At 40.3% G+C, this 21,109-nt stretch overlaps 1 protein-coding gene across 5 annotated transcripts in view; it reads left to right on the top strand.

Annotated features, from left to right (window-relative positions):
• MYOF (myoferlin) overlaps positions 1 to 21,109 on the top strand; it is a 128,861-nt gene that overhangs the window by 50,456 nt on the left and 57,296 nt on the right. For 3 of the 5 annotated variants that reach the window (XM_075216129.1, XM_075216128.1, XM_075216131.1), the window contains exons 6-18: positions 7,330 to 7,481; positions 8,409 to 8,537; positions 8,982 to 9,044; positions 9,651 to 9,701; positions 11,730 to 11,760; positions 12,273 to 12,388; positions 12,974 to 13,100; positions 13,448 to 13,551; positions 13,638 to 13,706; positions 13,792 to 13,835; positions 15,168 to 15,250; positions 17,506 to 17,544; positions 20,418 to 20,542. In XM_075216129.1, coding sequence (XP_075072230.1) covers positions 7,330 to 7,481; positions 8,409 to 8,537; positions 8,982 to 9,044; positions 9,651 to 9,701; positions 11,730 to 11,760; positions 12,273 to 12,388; positions 12,974 to 13,100; positions 13,448 to 13,551; positions 13,638 to 13,706; positions 13,792 to 13,835; positions 15,168 to 15,250; positions 17,506 to 17,544; positions 20,418 to 20,542 — 1,133 coding nt within the window. The remainder of the gene's footprint in view (positions 1 to 7,329; positions 7,482 to 8,408; positions 8,538 to 8,981; positions 9,045 to 9,650; positions 9,702 to 11,729; positions 11,761 to 12,272; positions 12,389 to 12,973; positions 13,101 to 13,447; positions 13,552 to 13,637; positions 13,707 to 13,791; positions 13,836 to 15,167; positions 15,251 to 17,505; positions 17,545 to 20,417; positions 20,543 to 21,109) is intronic. The other 2 variants (XM_075216130.1, XM_075216133.1) reach the window with 1 other exon arrangement.

The raw sequence follows: 21,109 nt of genomic DNA on the forward strand, positions 1-21,109 counted from the left end.
AAATATTCCCTTCTACTTCTCCCCTTTGTCCAGGTTGTTTTCTGCTTTTAATTTTCTTGAAACTGAAGTTTAGTTTTACATTTATGCTACCTGCACAGTATATAGTCAAAATGTAATAAGTCAGCACTGTGGCTAAGTGGTTAGCACTTGTGCTTCGCAGCACTGGCGTCATGAGTTCGATTCCCGACCATGGCCTTATCTGTGAGGAGTTTGTATGTTCTCCCTGTGTTTGCGTGGGTTTCCTCCGGGTGCTCCGGTTTCCTCCCATACTCCAAAAACATACTGGTAGGTTAATTGGCTGCTATCAAAAAAAAAAATTGACCCTAGTCTCTACCTCTCTGTCTGTATGTATATGTATATGTCTATGTGTGTGTGTGTGTCTATATTAGGGAATTTAGACTGTAAGCTCCAATGGGGCAGGGACTGATGTGAATGAGTTCTCTGTACAGCGCTGCGGAATTAGTGGCGCTATATAAATAAATGATGATGATAAGTCAATATGAGATAAAATTGATCACTCTAGAGAAAACCATACCATATGGAATACATGATAACGTGACTACAGGGAGACATTAGCCTTTGCAATTGTTGAAATCTTTCTAGAGTCAATGTAAAAAGCCGTTAAAACATTTTGAATTGCTTTCCCTACAGCCATATAGGCAGCACGGTGGCTAAGTGGTTAGCACTTCTGCCTCACAGCGCTGGGGTCATGAGTTCAATTCCCGACCATGGCCTTATCTGTGTGGAATTTGTATGTTCTCACCGTGTTTGCGTGGGTTTCCTCCGGGTGCTCCGGTTTCCTCCCACACTCCAAAAACATACTGGTAGGTTAATTGGCTGCTAACCAAAATTGACCTCTGTGTGTGTGTGTGTGTGTTAGGGAATTTAGACTGTAAGCTCCAGTGGGGCAGGGACTGATGTGAGTGAGTTCTCTGTACAGCTCTGCGGAAGCAGTGGAGCTATATAAATAAATGATGATGATGATTGGGAAGCAGGGCTCTAACCAGACCTCTGCAGGCCCTATAGCGAAATGTTCTAAAGGCCCACGTGTACCGCCTTTGAATGTGGTTTTGAAATGGAACCCACTGCTACTATTGTAGTTCCATCTTTACTGGGTGAAAACAGGGGCTGTATGGGGTTGACACAGGCATACTTTTTAAATTGTATTTAGTATTTACAGAAATGGGATCTCTTATATGATGTCAGTTTAAATGCTGCTTTTTATCAATAATGTCATAGACACAAACATGATGACTGAGCGCTTCCTTTCATAATGCCTTGAGAAGCTCTGCTAAGGGATAATGTGGGTACTGTCATTTTTTAATTCAGTTTAGTATGTTTTAGGCATAGTGCTCTAAATTACAGGAAAATAAAAGCCTTATTCAGAGAACCTCATGACCCAAGTATTCTGCAGAACGGATTGCATATATCTATATTAATGCTGAATTTTTCTTTATAAATGTGCTATATAAATGCAAAAGTCTCAGTAACTTATGTAAACAGAATATATATTTGGGGAATATTTTCTTTTATAGATACTGCTGACTTTGCATGTACAGTCTCATGGATAACCTAAACCTAACTGAAAGTGAATGGTTTATATGCAAGATTAGTTTTTATATTGGACCAAGCGGTCGTCTGAGTTTAGTTTCCCTTTGCTGTAGGGACCACTGCCATATTTCTCTGTATATGTATAGTGAAACAAATGGATGTAAGTCTGTCTTGTGACAGAAGCTCTGGGCAAGTGGTAAATACTGGGTACATAAGTCCCAGGTTCCAGTCGTTTGTACTTTAATACAGACTGATCAAGAGATGCACCTGGGAGGTGCCTGTAAAAAAGGCAGCTGGGATATGCAACCAGTCTCTCAGACCTGGGGAGGAGGTGAGTTGCCTCCTGAGATTCTCTGCTGCAGAGAATAATATGTTGTAGTTCTTAGAGAAGGTCTTGCTAAATGTATTGGCTAGTAGCCAGGCGGCTAGGATTTTGTTTATATTTTGTTGGTTTACAAGCTGGTAAATTAAACTTGTTGTGGTTATCCTGAACCCTCTGGGCTTGTGTGGTTACTGCTGCTGTTCACCAAGGAGATAGTACCTATTCCACTGATTATACTACAGTCTATACATGCGTATATACCCTTACTCATATGGACGGGAGGTGGTTTCTTTGCATGTATAAAATAAACTCATCGATCCCAATGGATGGCCAGTATGTAGAATGTGTAGTGTTAGAAAGAAATGACATTCAATATGATCTGACATGAAAGTATTGCTCCTTTATACAGCAAGAAGAGACCCACAGAAATATCAGTATAGTATAATAACTGTTCATCAGATAAGTGGTCGGGGAAACTTGCGGAGAGAGAGAGGAAGTTGGCTAAGTGTTTTCCAGAGTGATAACAATGTTCCAGCATTGAGGCTTTGAACTACTTCTGCCATCACAAATTATGTGTTGGTGCTATGTTGTAACTGTGTTTTCCATCTAGAGTCCTTCTTCCTGTCTTTGTATTTCATAGCCTGGAGAGGAAATATTTCAGAAATGACGAACCATAGTCTTGTTCTTCCTGTGTGGTATGGCAGGTATTTGAGGAAGGGCCTTATAAATTAGTTATTGTTTTTTTAAATTATTTGGGTATGTACTGTATTTGAGTAATATTGATACTGTGTGATAATGTCCACTATGGAAAGAGTTAAACCCCTTTCCATAGTGAAGGTTTTTAGACCACTGGAAAACTACAGATGGACAATTAAAGAGAGGGGTGCTGCAAAGTTTATGTCTCCATTGGATTTGTTTTTAGGTATCGTGTGTCGTACATTTTAGTTCTAGGCATTTTACTAGGGTCCAAGCACAAGAACAACTTGTAGCTAAACCAAATCAAAGGTGGTTGCTGTAGCACAGAGTATTTCAGGAATTTAGGATGCAGATCTACAGAGAGCATGTGGCCTGTCCTGACATGTGGCCTGTCCTGACATGTGGCCTGTCCTGACATGTGGCCTGTCCTGACATGTGGCTTTGTAACGGAGGTCAAGGCTGCATGAATAGGTTTGTGCTATGATGAAAGGAGAGGTACAGAGGAAAGCAGAAAGTCAGACAGTGGCAGGAGTTCCACAACAGCACACAGTAGTGATCCGATACTTCTGTCACACTGATAATTGTGGTGTCAAACACACCTGTGTGAAATGAAGTATATACTGTAAATCCAGCTTTGTTTTTATGCTTTTAGCCTTTAATGAATGCTAGTAAACTGAAATGATTCAGCTTGTGTCTTAAGGCAAAACAAAACCCTTGTTTGCAGTTGTCAAAACCTGTTTTTCTAGTTGGCTCTACTGGTCTTACATGATGATGTGCGAGTTTGGGTGTGTCCAGAAGACATGTGGCTATATAAACTGTTACCTTTACAGACATTTATTTTCTTCATAAATAACTATCGTGTATTCCATGCCAGTGTTTGAACCATTATTCTCTCGTTTGGATTTGTCTTGTGTATATAAGTAATGTCTTGTGGATGTCCGTCATCATCACCTTTTTATTTATATAGCAAAAAAGTCCTGCCCCAATAGTCTAAATCCCCTAAGTCTAAATTCTAATTTCCTAACACACACACACACACACACACACACACACACACACACACACACACACACACACACACACACACACACACACACACACACACACACACACACACACACACACACACAGACAGACTATGGTAAATTTGATAGCAGCCAATTAATGTACATATGTTTTTCATACTTACCTACTTTCTTCAGCTCCCTTCCGGGAGCCAGCCAGTGGAGGGGGGCGTGAAGGGGCGGGGTGGCCGAAATCGCGTCATTTCGGCCCCGCCCCCTGTGATGTCATGACGCAAATTGCGTCATTTGACAGCGGGGGCGGGGCCAAACGCCGCGATTCACCGGGAATCGCGGCGTTTGGGATCTAATTCTGCCCACTTCACTAGGAAGTGGGGCACTTCCTAGTGAAGTGGGCAGAATTCGGGAGATTGCCACACTCGCCCGGGAGTCCGGGAGACTCTCACAAAATGCGGGAGTCTCCCGGACATTCCGGGAGAGTTGGCAAGTATGATGTTTTTGGAGTGTGGGAGTAAACCGGAGCACCCAGAGGAAACTCACACAAACACAGGGAGAACATACAAACGCCACACAGATAAGGCCATTGTCGTAAATCAAACTCATGACCCCAGTGCTGTGAGGCAGAAGCACTAACCACTAAGCCACTGTCCTGCTATAAAGACCGGACCCTCTTCTAGATTCAATACTTCTAGTGACATAGTGATTCAACTCCCATAGTGTGTGATCTCCTATAGTTTGTAAAAATGTTATTGGGTCCAGCTGATGATATGGATGTTGGCTGCTTTAGCTATTCAGGACCTCTCTGAGCAACTGGAGAAATAGTAGGCCAAACATGTCCACATTATCCAGTTTCTTTAGGTATGCTATGCACTTGGACAAGCTTCAGACTCTATAGCTACTAGCATTGCACCAATAATTCTGTTCCTGAACCTTCTGGCTCTGTACAGCCATTTGCTTCCCTGTGCATTCTGGGCCTGATTCATTAGAGAACAAAATGTAGGTTGTTTTTTTTGTTTGTTAAAAAAATGCATGTACATGGAATGCACGTCTGTATTCAACAAGGAGCGGAACTGAAGACACGTCTCATAAATATGGGTCTAGGTCTGCTCTGCTCTAACAGACAATACATTGCAGGATACATCCGATACATATGTGGAATATCAAGTCCCAAAAGAACGCAAAAAAAACCTATTCCAATTAGTGTCACCTATTAATATAGTCAATAATAGCAAAACAATGAAAAATATATAAAAATAATTTATTAGGCTGTTCTTAATGTCTATTGCACATAAAATACATTTTACAGTTGCAACTGATTGCAAACGCATGTTCTAGCTGTATATACAGCCGTCATGGCTAGTAATCGGTACTACACCGGGTCTGCAAGTGTTATGACTGAAAATCACGTACCTTAGAGATGGCCACAGCTTGAATCGAACACTATTGTGTGAGCTTGGCAAGACCTTACTGTGCATTGACTATGTGCGTACGCCAATTCCCCTCCCCATTCTGCCTCTGTAAGACTGTAATAAGGGTCCTTTGAACTCGAAGATGAATTGGATGTGTTTGCATCCTCTGGCGTATGGTCTGGTTATGAGCATGCACAGAGTAACGTGTGCAAAACATGTGTACCGCCATTTACGCTTCTTAATGAAAAACCTCTAAGTTCACCTCATTACAGTGTTGATCATCAGAATAACAGTGTGAAATACAATTTGATCTCCACCCAGTGAACTTCATCTCTCAAAATGGCTTTATGCGACTTCTTTCTCATTCATTTTAGTGTTTTGATGCGCTCAGTTGGGTCCCTTATACAAGTTTGCTATGTTCATGTCCGCATACTTTGTTCATAGGTCAGTCAGTACACTATCCAATTTTGCTTCTTGGCCTCTGAACTTGGATGGAACAATGAAGCTCTGGCTGGGACTTCCTGAGAAAATGATGTGTGAATTGGCTGGCCGCCATATTCCTGCATCTCTTGATGAGCTTATTATTCATTATAATAGTATTTATGCTCTGAAAGCTTTCTCAGGACAGAGAACAAAGAAGATTCAGCCTTTATTTGCTTTCAAATTTCCAAAAACCTCCTTTTCATGTGAAGAAACTACACAGGTGGAACATATCCATCTTTCTGAGGAGGAACTTCCCTACACATAATCCATGCTCTGCATATGTATTGTGACACCAGACGCCATTTTGTCAGCCAGTGTCCCCTGACTTCAGGAAATGTCAAAGCCTGAATCTGAAGACTGCATTCTGGGCAACATTATCAGTTCTCAAACCACAAATTTCAGCAATTTTACTGAACAAACCTTGATTAAAAAATACTAGAGATCTGTAAGTCCTCTCAATAACCCCCTCTAGTCATTAGTCGGTCATGGGAGTGATTCCTGGGGGTTCTTTTTTTGTTTCAAAATTGTTCCTCTCAATTGACAAGTTGGGGTCCTGCTTGAGCAACACATCTCCATGTTATGCTGTTTGTAAGTTTAAGCCCTGTCCTTCCAGGGTTACTGTGGATTCGACATCATCACCTCCCAGTCATGTTTTGATACTTGCTTGGATAAGATTAAACCTGCTCTGTCTACACAACTGGAAGTCTCTAATCCACACTCTTTTTCAAAATATTTGCGGATTGCAGACATTTTCTATAAACACAAGGCCAAAACCTGCTCACCTCCTTTTGTTTGTGCCTTTTTGATTTAGCTGCTGCAAAGGCAGTATTATTATTTTATGTTGTTGTCGATGCCCCTCCTACCTGAAATTCCCAATCGTACAATATAGCTTAAGTATCGGGTACAGGAAAAAGTATACGTGACCCAGGTAGGCAAGGAAAGCTCTTATATTTTTTATTTACTTTTTAAATGGAATTCTTCTTTTGGTTGGGTATATTAGAGCTGTAGTCATTTTTTTGTTGTAAAAGTCTAGTGTATACTACCTTGTATGTCTAATAATGATGAAATTGATACTCTCTTTAGTGTGTGTATATAACACTATACTAGCAAATGTATGTGTTGGCTAGTTATACTGTGTTGTCCAATTTTACATTTTAGGTTCTAGCTACTGGCCACTTATAGGTGGGAGGAATTCAATTGCCGGTGATGTGGAGCACGAACATCGCCGGCAATTACGGTAGAAATCTTTCCGTCAGGTGTCTCGCGGACAATTGAATTCCCCCATAGAATTTAAGTACACCTGAGATACTGGGAGGGGGGATTGAGTCATTTTGCAGAGTGGATTGATGTTCATGACAATGCTACCTATCCTTTAATTGGGGCAGCACGGTGGCTCAGTGGTTAGCACTTCTGCCTCACAGCACTGGGGTCATGAGTTCGATTCCCGACCATGGCCTTATCTGTATGGAGTTTGTATACTCTCCCCGTATTTGTGTGGGTTTCCTCTGGGTGCTCTGGTTTCCTCCCACAATCCAAAAACATACTGGTAGGTTAATTGGCTGCTATCAAAATTGACCCTAGTCTCTCCCTCTCTCTCTCTGTGTCTGTGTGTGATTGTGTCTCTATATTGGGGAATTTAGACTGTAAGCTCCAGTGGGGCAGGGACTGATGTGAATGCGTTCTCTGTACAGCGCTGCGGAATTAGTGGCGCTATATAAATAAATGATGATGAGGATTAATTAGGAACCAGTCAGGCATCACTTGGCTGCCTCCAATATGTTCAGGTGATGTACTAAGCCCTTTGTCTCCCATTCTAACAATTAATGTTCATCTCCTGCCTATCTAGATAATGAGGAAGAAGATGGAGATGTTGTTGACTCGGGATTCAATCCATATATGCCAGCAGTTCCCGGTCAAGCTGAAAATCAACTTGCTCGACGTCTTACGAAAGGGAAAAAAACCAGGAGGATCCTGTCAAACAAGATTCAAGATTTCCAGGTAGTTTTGCATGCAGATATCTATGCTATGACTAGCGGGTATGGTCTGGTCATGTCATCCAAATTACGATGTAGGTCCCAAGCGTCAGTGGACCTCCTTAGCAGACATCTGTGTGTGATGTCACCTAACTTCTGTTTTTCGTGATTCCCTTCACAAGCCTAGCAGTGTTCAGCACGAAACTTTATTGCTACACACAGCGGACAACATTGTAAAAATGTGTTTGTAAGAGGTGTAAAAGTGAAAGCTTGGCATTCACGCTGTGATAAAAAAGGATCTGCTTCGTTCTCCAGCTCTGTGCTTAATGCAGTGACAAAGAAAATATTTAGCATACACAGTATGGCAAAGAAAAAAATATTGTGATCATTGGATACAACTTTCGATCATATACAGCCCATTGACAGCACACATATCTTATTGTCCACAACATACAGCCCAAATTCCCACCATATGTAGTTACACAGCCAGCTCCATGTCTCCATATAGGTACCACCATTACCAGAGTTTTCACCCCCATAGCCCTGCCTCTTCCACCGACAGCAGGGGACTACAACGTTTCCATCACCGAGAAAGAGAGGAGTATTTCACCTTTACAACAAGGACCCATTCCAGTATTTGATTAGCAGTCCCAGCTGTATTAATACAAGGCTGAAAGCTGAATCGCCCAACTTTTTTCTCTCATATAGACCTATCTGTCGGTCATCCAGAAATCTTATTGAACTGATTTGATCTGTCGTAATTTTAAAGTTTTAAGGTCAACCAACGTTAATATATACTTTGGAATGGTGTTTTAGTATTTTCTGTACCCATTCTGGTAACGAGCAGCATCAATAAACTCTTTAGCTGCTCCTATGATACAAAGCCGTACACATTTTTGCTGCAGCCTGCACTATTCGAGAAGCCTTTAAAAATGAAATTTCCTTTTAACAGATTCGCATTCGCGTAATTGAGGGGCGCCAGTTGTCTGGTAACAACATAAAACCTGTTGTGAAGGCCAGTGTGGGAGGCCAGACCCACAGGACGAGAATAAAAAGAGGAAACAACCCTTTCTTTGATGAGGTAAGTGCTCGGCTCACATTCCTGCTGTAGAATACATGTTCAATTCATGCCCTCTAGTGGTATGTAGATGTAGAGGCCAATGTTACTTTTTGATATAAAAGCACATGCTATGCCATGAAGCCGCGGCCCACTACCTGCAGGGGGCGTTTTCAGTATGGATGTTCTGCGCCTAGAGGTTAGCAAGCGCCATGCTTCTCTCCAGCCACCCACCCTCCCAGAATGTTGTATTAAGCTGAGCATGGTATATGTATGTATGTGTACAAATTCACCTTCTCGTCAATAGAATGTCCCTGATTTGTTGTTGTATGAACATTTTTAAATATGTAATCTAAATAATCCTCACTCAAACATAATATTTTACATATAACTGTATCATCCTGAACTTTCCTGTCAGCCATGTTTGTGGTTTTTTTTTATTGTTGTGGGTTCTTTTTTGTTTGACAGGTTTTCTTCTACAATGTCAACATGACTCCAACAGAACTGTTTGACGAGTCTGTAGTACTCCGGGTAATGTTGAAATGATTGAAATAAACTGTATATGTATTATATTATATTTATTCTCCCATATGATACTACAGCAGATATAGGCAGGCTGGGGCTCTGGGTGACTGTATCCAGGGGTGTTATCTATATTAGGTAGGGTTGGTGTTGGAAATTAATTCTAGGCAGCAGGTTAATCTTTAGAATAACTTCACTAATAGGCTGAGACTGTAAATTATAGATACCATGAGATTCACTTCAGTAGAATGTTTTTTAATGTTTCGAAATCCTATGATAGGTGACTTTATTTCCGTCTGATATCTCAAAATGATCAAATTATTGTAGATTATTTAGTATTCAGACGATCACATGTATGTACTGTACATATATTATTTTCAATTCTACACTGTGCACTTATTCTGACATCACTGGTTGGTCTTGTGTAGCTCATTACAACTCTGTGCCCCACGCAGAATAGCTTGGTCATGTGCATAGACTAATGTCAACAACGGGATCAGTGTCGCTGTACTGCAACTCCCATTATCCTTCTCTCATGTACAGGATTGTGTGTCCCAACTGTATCCTTTCTTCTTGATCACATCTAACGTGCCCCCTTCTTTCTCTGTTCTTCAGTTATACAACTCTGGGTCCATACGAGCTGACAGTTTAATTGGAGAATTCAAGGTAAGTGACGAGAGATCAAGTATAATTAATTGAACCACAATCACAGTTTTCGTTGATAGTTTTCCTATGTCTAGGATTAGGTTCCAGCTCCTTTTGTCCATCATTTATTAGAGTGTAAAGTGAACCGAGCTATCTTGATTTGGTTATGATGCATCATGGACCTTTTTGAGCAACATGCTGCCATATCGGGCAATTGGTTAATATGGTGGCAGTGATAATCTGTCTGCCTTGAGCCGCATGAGCCTCCCAGGGCTTCGTAAGTTCACTAAGAATCACGGAGAAATACGCTAGATTAAATGTTCGTTCTGAAAAATATTTCTAAGGCTTATTTACAAAAATTAATAACATGCATACAATATGTTGCACAAATGAGGTTCAAAAAATAAATTGGGAAATAAAATCAGAGTTTCTACTTACTAGTTAAGACCTGGTATGTGAGGGAACACAATTGACATATGGGACATTTCAGTCTTGATAGACTCCCTCAAAGAAATAAACACTGTACTTCTGATATAAACCATTTCTTATTGGCTCTTCACCCCCCACCTTAGGAATTTTATTTTCACCTAAGTTAGATAGATGCCCAAAATGACACAGGGCTTTCGAAGTAAATTATGGATGTCCTGAGACCTGGCATTTTCCCAAGACCTGAGTTCTTCACCTCTGCTCATTGGGCCTGTCTAACTCCTCTGCATAAACAAACTACTTGGAGATCTTATCTGTCTCTGGGCCTGGCTACTTTCAAAAGACCATTGACACTTGCCTAGGTCAGACTCAGGTCAGTTAACAAAATACACTTTGAAAGGTTACATAACCTATTCACAGTGTTATACATAAATTGAACAAAAAAAAACAATTCATTATTAGATATACTACATTTTGTCACACCCTACAATGTTAGTTGTGACTACAGACTGTTGGATCCAGTCTTACCACAACCCAGTCCAACATACCCACTCCATAACCCAAATTTAAAGGGATCCTTGATGGAGCACAGTGCCATTTTAAAAATTGTAATTGCTCAGTGGGTAATTGATATTCATTTAAATAATACAGCCAGCATTAGACGATCTGCCCACATTTGCCAATAGGCGTAAGAGGGAAAATCACAATGAAATGTGTAGCGTAGAGGCTGCATCCTGGACATTAGTTACTCACCAGACTTGTCAGAATCAGGAACTTCTACACCCGCACTGATAGGAGTTTATGTGACCTTGTGGCTGAGTGGGCATAGAAGTTTCTGAGTGTGACAACTAGTCCCATGTTTCTGGATGTCTCAATGCTGTGACACCCATATGTACCAGTCATGCAACAAATCCCACTTCAGTTACCAAATGTCCCCATTCACTTCTCACTCACCAGTGCACTCATCCACCACTGTCCTTGTCACCACCACTCATTATTACTGCGCAGTTAGCACAGTTATACTTGTGATTTATTTATTATAATGTTACAAAGAAGGTAAGTAGTTGTCTGGTGGGGGGTGGCAGGGGCAAACGCAGGATTTGTAGAGGGGGTTTTCACACCACGCCGCCAGTGGGCGTGACCAACATGCATGGGGGTGTGGCTATAATTTTAGACAGTGCTTGGCTGCTCTCCAACTCTTCCTATCCCCATAATATACATGGGCTCTCCCTTTTCAAACGGAGCCGTGTGAAGTGGGAGCAGGGTCCAGCCACCTCATATAGACAGTGCCCCAGGCACGGAGGAGGGTTTCCTGGCACTAGGAAACCCCCTCTCGGTTTGCCTATGGGTGGACACTATCTGAGATCTTTCTCCAGGAACCGCTAGCTACTCTTATGTGTTTAGTTCACAATGACATATGGGTGTTCTGTAATAAATTGTAATTATGTTCATTAATTGGCAATGTAAGAATATAATTGTGAATTTTCAAGTGCAAAGGATTCAGAATATAGACCTTGCTATATGTTCTGTGCTTGTATAATGGAATATGCTACACACTGTTACCTGATTTTGTACAATTTTTTTACATTTATTTATTTTTATTTTTATTTTTATTTTTTTTAGCTCGACATTGGGTTTATATATGATGAACCAGGTAAGAAACATTGTTTTATTTGTGGATGCTTATGAGTTTATCTAAAAATAAAAAACGGCCATTGGATCACATAAAACATATTAAACTGTATAAATAAAAACTGTAATATTGAACAAATGGGGATAAATTTATCGCTCTGCGGGTTTGAAAAAGTGGAGATGTTGCCTATAGCAACCAATCAGATTCTAGCTATCATTTATTTAGTACATGCTACAAAATGACAGCTAGAATCTGATTGGTTGCTATAGGCAACATCTCCACTTTTCAAACCTGCAGAGCGATAAATTTACCCCATTGTCTCAAATAGACATTGACCCTGTATTATTTTATCAGACTGCAACAGTTGTAAAGCAATATAAAGCCTGCTAAAGTGGCAGACAAATGGTCTAATTCTTTACTTATACGTAACATTGATATGATAGTCAGTGGCTGTATTGACAATATTAGTGACTAGAACATGATTAAGAGAGAGTTTGCAACATCAGTCAAGTTCTCTAATCCTCTAATTACAGGTCATGCTGTCATGCGAAAATGGGTTCTTCTCCAGGATCCAGATGACTTAAGTTCTGGGGCACGGGGATATCTAAAAGTCAGCATGTTTGTGATTGGTGCAGGAGACGACCCCCCTGTAAGTTGAACTGATGTATATACAATTGTATGCTGCAGTCACCGGGGCTAACTTTACTTTTTAGTAGGAGTTTTATGGCTGATGGAAGCTGCAGCTATGGTGAATAATTAGATGCAGCCAGGGCCGGATTAACCCGAGGTCTAACTAGGCTACAGCCCAGGGGCCTCGGGTATCCAGGGGCCCTTGACAGTGCTCAGGGGCATTATTGATCAGGATGGGGGCGCCCCCGGCCGATCAATGCTGCTGAGCACCGTCACTGTAGTCTATCCACGGCGCGCAGTAATCGCCTTACTGAGGAGGCTCTCTCTCCCGTAATCTCCTCAGTAAGGAGCTTGGTGTGCCGCAGAAAGACTACAGTGACAGGACAACAGAAATAAGCAGGTGAGGGGGCAGGGGGCTCACGCAGGAATGAGGGGCCCATTTGGCCAGGGGCCTCCATTCCTTTAATCCGGCCCTGGATGCAGCGGAGACGGTAGTTTTCTCCCATTGATAGGGCAATTAATATAGAATATGTTCACTACACAAGTCAGTGTTTTGTTTTTAACCTGATTATTAATATACACATATCTCATATGTTGTTTTCAGGTGGAAAAAAGGGAAAAAGACAGTGAGAGTGATGATGTTGAAAGCAACCTCCTGCTTCCTCCCGGCGTGGCACTGCGATGGGTTACCTTCTTGCTCAAAATCTACAGAGCTGAGGATATCCCACAGAGTATGTAGCTGTTTCTACATTGTACGGCCGTAGCTCAATGTGGTTGCACAACACGTAGATCCACAGTGATGCTGATGGAGGGCTATTTACTAACATTGGCTAAATATACAACTCTATATTAAGACCGTAGCGGGCAATCTCCTAATGTATTTTTAGTGCATGTTAGGCAATGAAAGCCAATGTCTGGTTGTTACGGTTTTCTTGCAGATTTGCTCCTTTGAGCAATGCTGTTAAATAACGCTCAGTGAAAAATATCTGTATGGTCCTTAAATAGAAAAACATAGACAAACGTAACACATGTCTGCTATAATCTACCTCATCGTACAAAATGTGTTTTTTCTCCCTAGTGGACGATGCCTTTGCGCAAACGGTAAAGGAAATTTTTGGAGCGGACTCGGACAAGAAAAATTTAGTTGACCCATTTGTGGAAGTGTCCTTTGCTGGAAAAAGGGTATTTCATTCACCCTTAATTGTACACAATATATGGTTTATCTGCACTTTATATTATTATTTATATATTTTTTTATATTTTTACAGGTCTCTACTAAAATAATAGAAAAAAATGCTAATCCGGAGTGGAATCAGGCTGTCAATCTTCAAATAAAGGTTAGATTTATTAAACAATACAGAAGAGCACCTCTACAGTCTGTGTGTTGTTTTTGTTGGGTAATTGTGTATATGTTTCTTGCAGTTCCCCTCGGTGTGTGAGAACATAAAGCTCACGGTATTTGACTGGTAAGTTTATCTGTGTGTCTTTGAAATCAACTGTTTGGTGGGTGTATAGGGAAAAGGCTCCCGGGGCCACAGAACAAGGGTCCCAAACATCAGAATGATACTGTCCTAAAATGTGGGAGGAGCTTCAGCTGCTTGTTGTAGACCCCTATGTCTTATATCTTTATATGTGTTCAATAGGAGAGGAAAAAGATATATTTTCATAGTGAAGGAATGGGTGTTTAGGTAGTAAAGATGAGATTTATTTTTAGGTAGGAGTTTCATACTGCATATATGCAGGGCCGGATTTACCCGGGGTCTAACTGGGCTATAGCCCAGGGGCCTCGGGCATCCAGGGGGCCCTTCAAACTCCTCAGCAGCATTATTGATCGGTCGGGGGCGGGGGCGCCCCCAGCCCGATCAATGCTGCTGAGTACTGTCAGTGCAGTCCTCCGTCCCGGCGTGCTGTAGTCTGCTTACTGAGGATATCTCCTCAGTAAGGAGCTTACAGCGCGCCGGGACGGAGGACTGCACTGACAGGTAAGTGCTTGGGGGGGTCCTCGCGGGGGGCTGCGGACGGCTCACATTGGGGGTCTCGCAGGGAATGGAGGGCCCCTTAGCCCAGGGGCCTCCATTCCCTTAATCCGGCCCTGCATATATGAAGGCTGCAAAAGTCTCTGTAAACAGCGAAAGCAACAGTGTCACATAGGCGGTCCTATCCTGAAAGAATATCAGCAGTTTTTGTTTTGTCATCATGTAATACATTGCATACACTTTTTTTTTTTTTTTTTTTTTGGGAATGTCAAACAATTTAGATTGCCTTTTGTATTGTTTATGGCAGTGCTTTTACATTTGTACGTTCTGAAACATTTCACATTACAGCATGTGCAACAATATCACTATTCTGTGGTTATAAAAAGTTTTTATTTCAAAGGAGATGTCCACTAACAAATAATATAATTAATGGGAAATGCTGTAGCATGGAAAACCACTTGGGACATTGCCCTATGTGTTACTGTTTTTGAGCGTGCAGCAATATTTTTGAAACACTGCAAAAATAAAAAAATAAAATGACCATCTACCATAATTGTTGGCTGCCGACTCAGTTTTATTATAAAGAACAGGGAACGGAGGGGTATTTGAGAGCACAGACGAACTTTCAAACTTGATTCTTGTCATCTGAAATCTCTAACCTACAAGTAGATGCAGTGTGTTCTAAACCACTATAATATATTGATTTTCCCATCAGAGAGGTTATTGATAATCATTATTTAATAAAGGATGAGTTGTTTTATTGAGTCTTTTTAAAGTATCTTTCTAATGAACTGTATCTGTTTTGCCTAATGCTCTGTACAGGGACAGACTCACCAAGAATGATGCTGTAGGAACAACCAATCTGAGTTTGTCGAAAATTGCTGCATCTGGTGGAGATATGGAGGGTGAGATAAGGTTCCTTTTGTTTCATAAGTGTAGGGTTTTATTTGGTGAATGTAACGTTTATTGTGTAAATGACCAGTATAGTAAGTGGGATTTGGATACCACGTACTGAGAGTAAACCTCAAATCTCTTTATATTTATTATGAGTGGAAACGGCAATACACACGCTCAACTAGGATAAAATGAAAAATTACCAGAATTTCCAATGTCACAATCCCCCACTGGTCAAAATGTCATGGAAAACAACAGAGCACTTGGAGGTTTGTTAACAGATATGCAGCGATTTATTTAACCGCCACCAAAAATAAAATTACTTGCCTCCCTAATTGATAAAATATTGTCCGGGCAGCGGTAAGGGTTGATGTACCACCTCTCCGGACCACTCTCACGGGGTATTTGCAGAATCTAGACCTGGGCTTCCAGTTTCATTCATTTAAAAATATTGATCATTGCAAAAAAAACTACATTAAAATATTTTTAGAAAAATATATTTTAAAAAATTGACCATGGGGGGGGTTGCTTTATTCAAAGAATACACAAAGTCCCATGTGAGCCTTGGGTGACGTTCACGTGCGCGCCCTTCCTGGTATTACGTTGAGTCAAAAATCAGATGTTTTGGTTCCCTAACATCCTGCGGATTCTCATCACGTGAGGCTCTGACGGGACTTTGCTAATAATTTCCCCCCTTTAGTGTGGGAGAAAGGGGGCTGAGGTTGGCGTAATATAATGGGGAGGGGGTTAGGGAGGGAATAAAAGATGGGTTTTTATTTTAGTTTGTTTTTATATATTCTATTTTTAAAACTTTTCGTTTTCTAAACACTTTGAGACCACCTAGTAAGGGATATTCTGATGGATCTCTACTGATTATTAACATTTGCAGATCCAGTGTTTGGATCTAATAGCAGCATATATATGAGCAGGTCACTCTGAATCTAATGTTATGGGTGTCAGGGGAAATCCTCTACACCTCTGTAAACTGTGACGTGTGTGCTGTTGATGGAGGAGGCAGGAAACAAGTCAATCCGTTCCAGCTCCTACGGGAGACCTTGGCTTGGCTCCATCAATGATGTGCAGCAGCTGTTGCTGGCCAGTGTACATCTGGTTAGAGAGAGCCTCCAACCTGCTGTAAAATGTTAGTTATGTTTGTGAACCGGGTAAAAGCTCATCTAGAACGAACAATGAGAGACAGTGATGTGGGAGCATTACTGTCATTGGGTTTCCTATCGGATTCGATCAACCGTCCATCCGTGGTAAGTACAATTTGTATATTGACTATTTGAACCACATTGATCCTTTTTAATCATACATTTGTGAATATGTTCAGTTAAAGTAAAGCAAAACATGGTTTGATCAATAATGGCCTAAAGGGGAATATACCGCCATGCAAATCTGGCAAGCAATCTATTGATCCCTATGCCTCACTATGTCCATTGTCCTGCAGACATTGATGAAATAATTGGCCACAATAAAATGGTGTCTGCATCATTTACTCTGTCACATACATGCCACGTATTTCATTGTTGTTTGTGTGCACAGTGTATGCGCATGAGTAAGGGACCAAGAGATACCAGTTTGCCAGTTTTTACATGACAACATACTCCAGTTAGAAAGTCAATGTTCGTATTCTGCTTGTGTGGACAAACCCTTAACAGTAAGGTCATTGTGTGGGTCCTTATGTCTGGGTGAGTCCCTGTGATTACAGCCTGGACAATTGGGGCCATAGACCTCAATGAGGAACCCTCTCAGGACTGTAATGTCTTTGGTTCCATGTGAATTCATAGTCTAGTTTTTGTAATGACTATTGGCCACAAAATGGTTATGTCCTCACTGTGGGCCGGTGAAGTGTACATGTGAACAAATGGATGCACTATAGCATGCACTCAAATTGTACACATATACACACACACACACAGCGGACTACACTAAGGTGCAAAACAAACAATTGTGTATTTGTTTGAATATGTGAATATTGTATTACTAAAAATTTTGTAACTTGCAAGCTGGGAAAATTGGCAATTTTATAGTAGAGGAAAAAGTCCCCTATTTGATACTAATGGAACAATCTACATTGGTTGTAATTTCAGATTGATTTATATTTTGTATATTTTAAAAAAAGTTTGATCTATAGCTTACTGTGTTTTTTATGTTTTTGTAATATATTTTTTCTCCCCTTGTAAAGTGTCACTGAGTTTCTTGCAGTTTATTGAGATTCTGTGTCAAACATAAACGGTTTAACCATTTTCTTTTTATAATATAGACTTTGAGCCTACGGGAGTTGGGTCTTCGGCATTGGAAGGTGTATATTGTGGTGTGATGTGATTTGATTTTTACAATCCACTGCCCAAACTGTAGCCCAGGGCTTTAGAAGCCAGATAAGAATAACGGAATCCTCAAAACAGTTTTGGCACTGGAAGCTGCATGACTTGTGCTGCTTATAAATGCATGTGTGGCTTTGTCTCTTCTCTGTACATTTTACTACTGACTGGATTTTTGTAGTCCTGTAGAGTGTCAACCAGAAGTTAGTTCCCAGCAGCTACAGCTGCCTATGTCCCAGTTGATGGCTGGCAGGGCATGCTGTAACTTGTAGTTCCACAGCAGCCATAGTGCAACACCCACTTTCCATTTTTGGACACTGGCCCAAAAATATCAGCTTGAGAATGGTGCACCCACATCCCACTTTTACCTAGGATTTCTCCTTACATCCCAGTGTCCACTATCAGAAGATGCGAAATTTTGCACTTCCCACAGACGCAGTCCTCTTAATACACCAATTAATGCCATACATAGTCACATGACATCATTAAATATCATATCCATTGTAGGGACATATTTTTGCACGTTGGTAAATGACCCTAGAAGTAGCAATACATTTATTTCAGTATCCTGGGAGGTCTGTGTTCCCCAAATTTGCTGCAATGTTTCAGTTTGAGGAGGTTAAATGGATGGATTATCAGTTCAAAGTATTTGTTGTAGTCTAGTTATCACAATATAGAATTAAGTAGAATCCAGGCTCAGAGTTGCCTTCTCTGGGGGCTATTGATAAATCTAAAAGCCACATGGCAAATGTATCTCAAATAAATAATACTTTGTCATTATTACAAGTGGATTCAATTATTGTATCCTAAGTATGTATGGAATATGCAGAATATGTATGGAATATGCAGAAATAGACACGCAGTTCTGCAAAAAGATCCTGTTCAGTCAATAATGCATGTTGTTTTTAATGTTACAATAAAAATGCTAATTCATGGGCACAGTCCCTATTGATTAACCCTAATTCTTAGATTTTCTGCTCTGCTCCGTAATCTAACATTTTCCAAAGTGAATTATAAGTGCTTTGATTTCACACAACAAAAATTCTTCCTTTCATCCTCTATATTGCCAATGTAGGTGCCTAGTTAGACTGGTATCGGGGTAGTTTCTGTTCTCCATAAGGGGTAATGAAGGAGTATATTCTTGTACACATAAGAGTTCAGGGTAGGGCAGGGTGTGAGGATTTGGAAACCGATATTGACAAAATAGTCTTGTGCCCTGCAGCTTAAAGGTAGCCCATTAAATCAAGTGATAGACAGCATGGTGACTTGTAACTACCAGCGCACCATAGCCATCTTCCACATTGTAGATCATGCAAGCCCTCCATGGTTGCTATTTTTTTAACATTAGGACCAGATATTTGAATGTCTGAGCCATGTAAGCTGACCAGAAACGTATATAATTGGGGTATGGTTGGTAGCTGTTTAGTGGGTCCGGGCATGTAATAAGAATTGTAAAGGTATCGGGCTTTGAGTAGTAATCTAAAGTTATAGATTGGGCTGAGTGTACAATTTGTTTAGCCTTTGAACAATGAGACTTCAGCCTCTGCAGACCCTCTTAAGGAATACACTGTATTAAGCAGTATCTTACTCTGAAACAACAATGGTTGAGTGACAACATGTTCCAAGTGGTTCTGCAGCCAAAACGGGATTAATGTCCTAATCCTTTACATGTGACCAGAGCATTCAATATTCATTTAAATATGGGTCAGTCCGAATGCCCACTCTTACTTGTCACCCGAGCACTGGACAGATTTTCCTGTGTTAAGCTGGGTACACACTATGGAAAAATACTTCAGATCCAATTTCTGTAATGACTTAACCAATGAGCATGCAGATTTAGGTGTACACAACTACACAATTTACCTTCAGATCTGTGCTCTTTATCTGTCATAACCATCTGCTGAAAAGATCTTGACTCTACATGTCCCATAGAGATCTGCCTACACTGCTGGTCGTGAGTGTGTCACACTTTCACATTTGCCCCACATCGTTCCATCGTTATGAGCCTAACCATTAAAATATAACAGTTGCATTTATTACTACCTTTGTACAAATGGAGATGTTCACCAATCTTTGGCAATACCATGGCATGACTTTTTTTTTTCACATTTTTAATCATATGCTTTAAAACCAGTTAAATAATCAAATCAATGAAAAACATAATGTAAATATCTGAAATACTTCTCATTTTGGCTTGCTGTGTCTGCTGTTTAACACTAATCACGTATGTCTGTCTTCAGTGTATTCTGTGTTTTATTTCAAAACCACTAATAATTGCTGCCATCTAAAGTCGTCAACGCTACAAGAAAAGGCTTCTGTTCCTGTGTTAAAGATTTCACCTGGCTGCACTTACAGCCGTTCTACGTAAAGCTGGATATTAAAAGTACTAATTGTGTGCGCAATTGTGTGTTATTTTGAAGACCATCTAATTTTAAAATATAATTTTCATTTCAACTAAAAAAATTTAAGGCCGTTTTATTCTGTAGACAGTTGTACCTCTGCTATTTAATTTGGGGGAAATGTTTTAACAAACAAGACAACAAGCATACAGAATAAAACAGCCTGTCTTTCATTGAGACTGATTTCTAAAATATAAGTTGCTCTTGTATGAAAAAAAAATATTTTGTACATGCGGATTTAATTGATTTGAAATGACATTTTTCCTGGGCCACTGTGTGCTCAGGTAGGAAGTGGTACAAAGTTAAATTGCCTCCTCTGAGAGTCTGCAAACAGCTCACAACAAATCTGATTGGATATAGTTGATAAACAATATAAACTATATAGGAGCAACTTATATTTCACCTATAGTTTTCCTCCGCCTATACTATACTAATCATGAGCCGTTCATTTCAAGGAGGCAGTAATGAAAAGGAAGTTGGATTTTTACCCACATTCGGACCTTGTTATCTGAACCTCTACGGGAGTCTGAGAGAATTCACTGGGTTCCCTGACCCATATGATGACCTAAACTTTGGCAAGGTACAAATATTGTATTATTGATAAATGTGACCTATTGCGTTATGATGTACAATTGGGGGAGGGGGTGGATAGACAAGCACACAAATATATTGGTATGATTACTATAGAAGAGCACAGTTTAAGCTTACACTCCAGGGGGTAAATGTATCAAGCTTGGAGTTTTCCGGTGGTTTTGAAAAACCAATCAGATTCTAGTTATCATTTATTTAGTACATTCTACAAAATGATAGCTAGAATCTGATTGGTTGCTATAGGCAACATCTCCACGCCATGTTGTACGCCAGGCTTGTGGTTACATACCTGGTCAAATGACTGTGTTTTAATGTAAACTAAAGAGGAGGCAGTCTTAGGAAGGGAAGGTATCCAGTATTTAAAAAAAAAAAAAAAGTTACATCATTTTAATGTTCAATATAATATCCATTATGTAGATTTGTTCAGTTAAGTAACATGTACAGAAAGAAATGCAATCTATTCCTCTAGTTTTGTGAAGAGGTCATTAAGGTTACCCACACATGCACCAATTTGTTAAATATTTTCTCTTTATTGAAGCAAGGCAAAATGACATTA

The sequence above is a fragment of the Mixophyes fleayi genome, chromosome 6, assembly GCF_038048845.1.
Source record: "Mixophyes fleayi isolate aMixFle1 chromosome 6, aMixFle1.hap1, whole genome shotgun sequence".
In the NCBI taxonomy this organism is placed as follows: Eukaryota; Metazoa; Chordata; class Amphibia; order Anura; family Limnodynastidae; genus Mixophyes; species Mixophyes fleayi.